General features: G+C 36.9%; 1 protein-coding gene across 1 annotated transcript in view; it reads right to left on the bottom strand.

Annotated features, from left to right (window-relative positions):
- Positions 1 to 4,497: 4,497 nt before the first annotated feature.
- The window catches only part of LOC107679983 (prostaglandin E2 receptor EP2 subtype-like), a 7,833-nt gene continuing 3,694 nt past the window's right edge, over positions 4,498 to 8,636 (bottom strand). The window contains exon 2 of the mRNA XM_016475720.1: positions 4,498 to 6,230. Within this exon, the coding sequence (XP_016331206.1) occupies positions 5,931 to 6,230 (300 nt within the window). The 3' untranslated portion in view covers positions 4,498 to 5,930. The remainder of the gene's footprint in view (positions 6,231 to 8,636) is intronic.

Genomic DNA, 8,636 nt, shown 5'->3' with positions numbered 1-8,636 from the left:
TGTGGACTGCAGTCTTCAAGTCATTCCACAGATTTTCAATGGGGTTTAAAGGTGGGGTAAGCGATTTCTGGTAGCCAATGTTGACCCCTACCACAAAAGGGTCTCACCCCTATTTTGATAGCTCCGCCCCATAGATTTTCAACGGTCGCTTTGTCTCGTCCAGTGTACTAGACAGACTTTAGCTGTTGCGGCGCAGACACGGTGTTACTCACCTATCGAGAAGAAACAAAGCAACCTCGGCGTCCAATCGCAGGCCTTCCGCTCCTTGAGTTCTCTCCAGCGCTGGAAAGCTGATCCGATATTTACACGGGTCCTACTTCTTGCCTTATTGCCTTAAGCCTTCTTTTGCTCCGCAGACGTTTTCCTCTTTTGTTTTTTATCCGCCATCTCTATCTTTCTGTCGCTCGGCTCGCTAATGTCCGTCCTGTGCACTGAATGCTCTCTCCTCCACATCATGAGTAGACACGCCCCTTACTGCTGATTGGCTACATGTTTGTTTTGCTAGTCAACCCGAATCAGTTTTCTAAAGCGTTTTTGAAAAATCGCTTACCCCACCTTTAAGGCCCTGTCCACACGAACGCAGTTATTTTTAAAACAGCAGCTTTTTCTATGCGGTTTGGCCGTTCGTCCACACGCAAATGCAGCACCAGTTCACTGAAACTGAACATTTTTTAAAACGTCTGCCAGGGTGAAGATTTTCAATAAATGAAAGATTTTTTTTGGGCTTGTGATGTCAGAGCCTGCGCTGTTATCTCCGCCTACTGGAAACTTTTTCAGGCTTCTGATTGGCCAACATGGCTTTACGGTTGAGATTATATCGCCACCTGTTGGTTTGGCATGCTCTTGACAGTGCTTCATAGCATGCGTTTGCGTTTTCATGTGGACAGAGATTTTTTTTTAAACGGAAGAAGGAAAAACTCAGTTTATGAAAATACCCGTGTACGTGTGGACATGGCCTAAGTCTGGGCTCTGATTAGGCCATGCAAGGACATATTTAAGGACAGATTTTCCTCAAGAATTTGACCGTATTTTGCCACTCATAGTTGATAGTTTGCTTCACTTGCACTACCAAGGACTGAAATGCTCCAGGAAAGCTCCTTTCATGCTGAGCTCATCAAAATGACCACAGCTGATCACAGCTGAATGTCAAATGGCTTTGTGTGAGAAGGTGATTAGCTACACCTGATTGATTTACAAGTCATTTTTAGGAGGGAGGGTGATCCTTTTTCCAAATCAGTGATTTTTATTTTATTTTTATTTTTATTTTTTTTCTGACATGTTGGTGTTATATCTTTCACTTGAATGTTATAAGTTGCACTGAGTAAATACAGTATACAATAAATACAATTTAAATACAATTAACTATTAATAAAACTATATGATTATAATAATATACTGTAAAAATATAATTCACTAAAATATATATTATATATTTATTATATAATTTTTTTTTTTTAAATTGTATTATTTATTATTTCTAGATTTGTGACAGGTTTTTATGAAATTCATGCAAGTAAGACAAAGCATATCCGTTTCAGTCGTACCAGTTTATTACAGTGCCATTTGGAAACTGGTGATTAACATGCATTACCTTGAAATACATAACTGACAATTCTCATGGGAGCATGACCAGAAAATGCTAGCTAGACAAACAGGTAATGAGCAAGTATAGAAGCTGAAATGGCTCATGTAGCTATTCAAATGAGAATGTAAGTCTGTGAATACACGTATATCATTCTAAGTCAATGGGCTGAATCAATAGACTTTCTACACACACCACTGTAAATCAACGCAGAGAAATCACTTTGACACCTCATTGCCTCCGTATTCAGAGAAATAAAAAGGGGGTTTGGACTGATAGCATTTTTAAACATTCGCTCACTAAAAAATAAATCATTTCTAATCAATGACTTAATAACCACAAACAACCTGGATTTTATGTTTCTAAACGAAACATGGCTAGAAGACAGCTGCAGTGCAACGGTCCTCAATGAAACAGCCCCTCCTAACTTTACTTTCATGAGTCATTAGGATCGAGTCAGTTAGAAATACCAAGGGTTCACACAAAACAAGGGGAGTCTGCTTTTAGTTATTATGCCGCCCGCAGTTGGAATCAGCTTCCAGAAGAGATCAGATGTGCTAAAACATTAGTCACATTTAAATGCAGACTCAAAACTCATCTGTTTAGCTGTGCATTTATTGAATGAGCACTGTACGATGTCCGAACTGATTGCACTATATTTTATGTATAATCGTTTTCTATTCTTAACCGTTTTAAATTCATTTTAAACCTCTTAAATACATTTTTTAATCATTTTCAACGTTTTTAAATTACTTGTTTTATTGTTGTGATTATTTTTTTTCTTTTCTTTTATGTAAAGCACTTTGAATTACCATTGTGTATGAAATGTGCTATATAAATAAACTTGACTTGCCTTGCCTTGATAGTGACAGTTTGATGGCTTCGAAAACTGATTTTATCTAATCGGTGATGCAGTAAATGTTTTGAATACCTTTATGAGTTCTCTGAAAGAACCACAGGTAATTCTAGCTCTCAAGACGGCTGAGCTCAACTATTTGCTGTGGTTTGGTATAGATATGTTACCATGACAACTGAGGTTTGCTTGAGCTGAAGAGAAGCCAGATCAAGATCTGTGTCCTGGTTCCCACACTCCCAGAGTGTGCACCATGTCACAAGCATTGGACCCTGCGCTGTTTTCCAAATATTCGCATATATTATATTTACCTCTTAAAAAATACTCAAGTTCCCACAACCACACTCAAGCTAAGTGAGATTTCAACTTTCATGTCAACCATCTTTCTGATCAAATAAACAGCAAGTTGTTTTTGTAAGCGATGTGGGGTTGAACCTCATATTGGCCGAATGGTTAATAGACTTATGGGGAGTTCTGTTCTGTTCTTAACAGATGTGTGTAAATCCAGTGTGTTTCCCCTTGAGCCACACACACGCCATGTGGTGTACTGATCAGGACTGAGGACGCCTACGTGCTAGGAGTGAATTCAATAATCTGCACAAACCCACAGTCCAGGTTAACCAGGCTCTATCTGCACTGGTACAGCATTGTATCATTTATATGTAAATTAGACTTTGATCATTTTTTTTCTGTGAAGGCAGTGCTATTTACCCGGTGCATCCAATGTTGCTCTTTTACAGCCCACAGAATTATTTTGCATATTTTTATTTATTTATTATAAATGATTTGACAGCTAAAACCCATGCATTTCAGTTTGTGCAATAGTAAATTCCCGCTACTAAAAAAAAAACAACAACAACTTTGAATCCATTGATTTTAATGGGAATGGTGTGGCACAGAGGACGTATCCAAGAGTTTACGATCGGTTATACCAGGGATATTCCTGGGACATTCCCAATCTTTTATGGTGGCCCTTTGACCTAAAATATTTGAAGTCCCCCTGAGATTTTAAGTTAATATTTCAATCATTTAAAAATGCATTAGCATATTCTTGATTCTCTGATGTTGGTTAATGGTCACATGACATGCAGGCAAGCAAATAAAATATTAAAAAAAAATTGTTTTTAAATGTACTCAACCTCAGGCCACCCAAGATTTAGATTAAATTGTTTCTTCATTGTAATTGATTTGGAGAAATTTAGCATTACATCACTTGTTCAAATCCATCAATGATGGATTTGCTTCTTACAAACACACAGTATTATGCTTCACAAGATTTTAACATATGGACAGGAGTGGTGTGGATTACTTATGGATTATTGTGATGTTTTTATCGGCTGTTTGGACTCTCATTCTAACAGCACCCATTCACTGCAGAGCATCCATTAGTGAGCAAGTGATGTAATGCTGAATTTCTTTAAACTTGTCCTGATGAAGAAACAAACTCATGTACACCTTGAATAGCCTGAGGATGAGTACATTTTTAGTAGATTTTCTTTTTTGGGTGAACTACTCCTTTAATCTTTTTAGTAAGGGTTTAATTTTATTTTAAAATTAGTAATGTATTTTAATTTTACATTTTTATGATTTAATTAATTATTAGTTTTTCACTCACTGCAGTTCCTTCATAAACCTCGAGTTTGGGAAAACCCTTGTTATGCTGACCAAATGTTGAGAAACTTGTTGCTGCAACACATGCAGATGTACGTAGGCATCCGTACACCAATAAAAAAGTGAGTGGAGTTGTGCTTGATTTCAAACTGGAATGGTTTGACAACCTCAAACATGTTAGACATTCCTGTCCATCAGTGATTACTCCAGCGTGTAGGTGGACCAAGGTTAGCCAGTTTAGGTCAATTGCTGGTCATGGTGGAGCAGCAGTTTGAAGAAAATCTTGCTAAGCAAGTTAGTTAAAGTTTGCTAACTGTCAACATATTTAGGAACTAGTAACCTGAATAAAAACACATGGCAAGGAAACTTCCTGTGGTTTATCACAGCACTGTAATGCATTAAATATATACAAGTTGTGCAAGCAATGCACTAGACAAGCATTTGAGTGGTTGCATACTTATTTATGGCCTGAGGGAGAGTATGCATGCTTTATTTCTTTCTTTATGAAGACACATGGATCCTGAGCAGGTTTGGGCAAAATACAGAATTGCAGATTTGGCGCCCTTTGAGTTCATGAGATGGAATATGATTTTTTTTTTTTCAAACCTGTTAAGCCAACTCATAGATTTTGTCTTAGACAAACATTGCTTTTCTAGTTAAAAATATTCAGTCATGGGTATGATTTTTTGTATTTATTTTAATTCTACTTCCTTACATTCAAATCCAAAATGCAGTTTGCATTCTGTTAGCTTTCTTAATTCAACTGAATTGGAATTTAAAGTCACACACAATCCTACTTCAGATTGTGATCCTTCTCGCTGTGCATTAGGACAGATATGATGTGAATAGAATGTTACATTTAACAGACAATTTCATGACAAAATGACATGCATAGACAACACCAGTAATAATGAGTCACATTATTTCACAAGTACATTCAAGAGCCTCAAAGGCACCGAAAAACAAGTATCTTGACACAAAGAATAGGTCTGTAACTACTGAACGGCGCCATGCATGTCGTCATGCTTATATGCTTATACTAATTATGTACAATTATGTACAATCGGAATCTCTCACATGAAAGAAATGACTGATTACCACTGAACCATGTCAGTCGACATACGTATGAAGACACATATATGTCATTGACTTACTGTTGTATAGACATAAATCAAAGCACAATAAATATGTTGATAATATAAATACAAGCAGACAGCATGTAACATTTGAAGAACTCCTTGACTTGAAATGCAGGAAACCTCGTCACATGATTCACTTGACAACAAAGTGTCCAAAGTGAAATACTGCTTGGACATGCCATTTGACCTGTTTGAAAGCACAACCCCCCCCTAAAAAGGAAACCTGGATTAGCAATGACTGCGGAACGGTAGCTTCAGGATGGTTCCTCTGTCTTCAGTCATTCCAAACACAGAATATCATCTTCAAAACTGGACTATCCTCCATGACTGAACGCCCACTCAACATGCCTTGAACATTTTTCAAGTTCTTCTGGCAATCGCAGTTGACAGGGCCCTCGGTCTCAAAACAATTAATGTCGTAGTTGAGGGAACATAACTTACCCCTTTGACCTCACAGTTGGCTTTATCTCACTCAGTTAAATGACCTAAGGGGGTTTCTAAATCAATTTTTAGATCAACAAACAAACCAGATCGCCCTTACTTATGGCAGACAAATCACTTAAGATGTTCTTAGATAGACAGAACGATAGAATAGAATGGGATAGATAGATAGATAGATAGATAGATAGATAGATAGACAGACAGACTGGGAATGCTATCAAAGAACTTATTCAAAACCTTGCCTTCCGAAGCATATTGATTTTTAGATGGATCCGTCTAGTCCATAAATACTGTCCACATCACGTCAGATCTTCTGAACGGTTGACTTGTTGAGGTGTGTGGTCTCCACAGAGGTGGAAGTGGGTTGGTACAGCTCGATTTGGCCTGCTGGGTTTTTGGTAATGGACGTTTTGAACAGGGAGTTTCTGGAGGGCACGAAGCTGGTCTTGCACAGCGCCCCCCACAGGAAGCGCAAAACCGAGGGGCTGAGGATGATGAACACCCAGGGGTCGATGATGGAGTTGACCGAGAGGAACCGCAAAGCTATGAGATCAGTCTTGTTGCTGCCTCTAGGCTTTCCCATGGAGTTGATGTACACACGAATCTAGAGAGAAGAAGAAGGTAATTCAGAAGTGTCATCCATCCTTAACCACACATGGCACTTTGTCAGATGATGCTGTCATAGGCAATGATTTTTCTGAGCACAGCACTGTGAGATTTGCCAAAGAAACCATTTCAATATATTTCAATAAATCATATCAAATTTCAAGCAGGAAAAATGGATATTTATTTTTCAGCAAAAATATCAACAAATACAGATCTGATTTCTGCTCAATGTAGACATAATAAGTTCACTCTAATAGGATGCATAGATAGATAGATAGTTCACTCTAATAGGATAGATAGATAGATAGATAGATAGATAGATAGATAGATAGCAAATTTTAAATGTCTTTAAAATGCTACTTCTTATATGAAAAAATAAACGACTAATTATTTATTAATAATTAGTCATAGTTTCTGTGTATCACAAATAAGCAGCATGTAAAATCATCATTTACAGTACATGTTGTGTAAAGCTGCTAGCACTAACTATAATGAAATCATTGTGGTGAGATATGTGGAGCCTCTGTATACACTCTCTGGTCCAAAGTATAGTTTTGCATTTATGATTTTAATAATTAATGTCCTTTTCCACATCCCACAAATCATATCTAATCGGTTAAGTGAGAAACCATTATAATTGTTGACATGCTTATAAGACTCAGAGCTCATTTATCAATATTAATGACAGCGACGTGGTTGTGCATGAGACTTAACAGTCATTTCTCACATTGATTCCAATTTAAGGAGCTTTTGCTTTTACTAAGATTTCAGCTATAACTGAACTGAGACAATTATGTGGGCACATAAGATTTTGGGTGTGTATGAGCAACTCAAAAACATAAACAAGAGTAACCACGGCACAGTCTGACAAAACCTGGGTTTGCGCTTTCTGTCACCCATGCAACCAGTAATATATATATAATCCACTCTCTAGATGTCTTCATCTTGGACTTCCCATCAATGAGTCATAATGTCATTTTAAAAACTTTGGATCATTTCAGTTTATTCTCATAAAAATAACAGATGCATAACAGAGCAGAAATGATTCATGTTATTCCTATTTTCCTAAGTTTGTTTACTTCTGGTCATAGTATTTTATGACAAAAGCCTTTGTTTTGTCTTATTCTTTTACCACACACAAAAATGCATTTTGACTAATTCTGACCATTTTTTTTTATTAATAGTGTTGTTTGGTCAGGAGAATTGTTTTTGCAGACCGTCAAGTATGATGAATGTATTACGAAATTCTCATGCACTGCATTTCATCAAACTGGAAAGCTAATGTGTGATTATCTTTTTGCATGTTCAAATATTTTTTCCTCTCCCATTTTAGTATGCAGAGACCACTGTAAGCTGTAGACTACAATCAAACAGTTGTTTGTGTAAGCGTACAGATTGACGCAAACAAACTTATTTTTTTTAGGCGTTTAGTCAAGTTTATCAGTGCAAATATACATAAAAAACAAATAAATAAATTTATATTTTTCTCACATAGCATCAAATCCTAAGGAAGTTATTATGAAATCTGATTGTTCTGATTTTGCGTAACCTTTCACCAGACTGGAGCTGTCCATCATTGTATTTACCTACTAACCCGTACCACAAATTTAGTCAGTGGGCTGCTGGGATGTGAAATTATATTACTTGTAATTTATGCTGAAATTTAATTGTCCTTAATAAACTCAATTCAAACCAGTGAATCAGCAATAGGTTTGCAATGAGCTCTGAGTCATAAGGAGCCACAAACAATATACTGTAATACTTTAATGTCTTTTCACCTACTGTTAATTATCATTTGTACATAATTAATGTGGGTAGCATTGTTCCAGATCTCTGAAGGGTGAGTGAGGGGTGTTTGAGTCTGGTTTCAGCTAAAACAATATCAGTCTGTCAGCACCAAGAGTGTTTGTGTGTGACAAGACAACCACAGCCTAATTGCTTTTCACAAGAATTTAATAAAACACTCGAAGAAAAATACACTCCAGCTATCTAAATCTCACACTGAAACTTATTGTTGTTCCAGAAGCTGGGAGATGAAATGATTATGGAAACATGTCATGTGCCACCAAGATCTTGGGTTTGTTCCATAGAAACACTAGATCTCAGTGAGCTGTAGTGTCATTTTCAAAATGCTAAATGCTTTCATACACTGATAATGTTGTTTCTGTGGCAATTTATATTATACCAGCTTCTCCAAGACGGGTCAAATCCTTTTAATTTGTATAACCATTCCACTCTGTCAGTGAACATGGAAATAAATATGTGGTTACTTAGAAACCATAACATCCACATGCCCAGTGACATCCATGATGTTGTTTGATTTACTTTGTCCAATTCTAACCAGCTGGTTGTATCCTGTTATTTTAACAGGCTCAAGCAGCAAACAATGCAAGAAGAGAGATTT

The sequence above is a fragment of the Sinocyclocheilus anshuiensis genome, unplaced genomic scaffold, assembly GCF_001515605.1.
Source record: "Sinocyclocheilus anshuiensis isolate Anshui unplaced genomic scaffold, SAMN03320099.WGS_v1.1 scaffold772, whole genome shotgun sequence".
In the NCBI taxonomy this organism is placed as follows: Eukaryota; Metazoa; Chordata; class Actinopteri; order Cypriniformes; family Cyprinidae; genus Sinocyclocheilus; species Sinocyclocheilus anshuiensis.
Note: the sequence above shows the minus strand (reverse complement) of the source record. Positions and strands in the feature narration are given on the sequence as shown.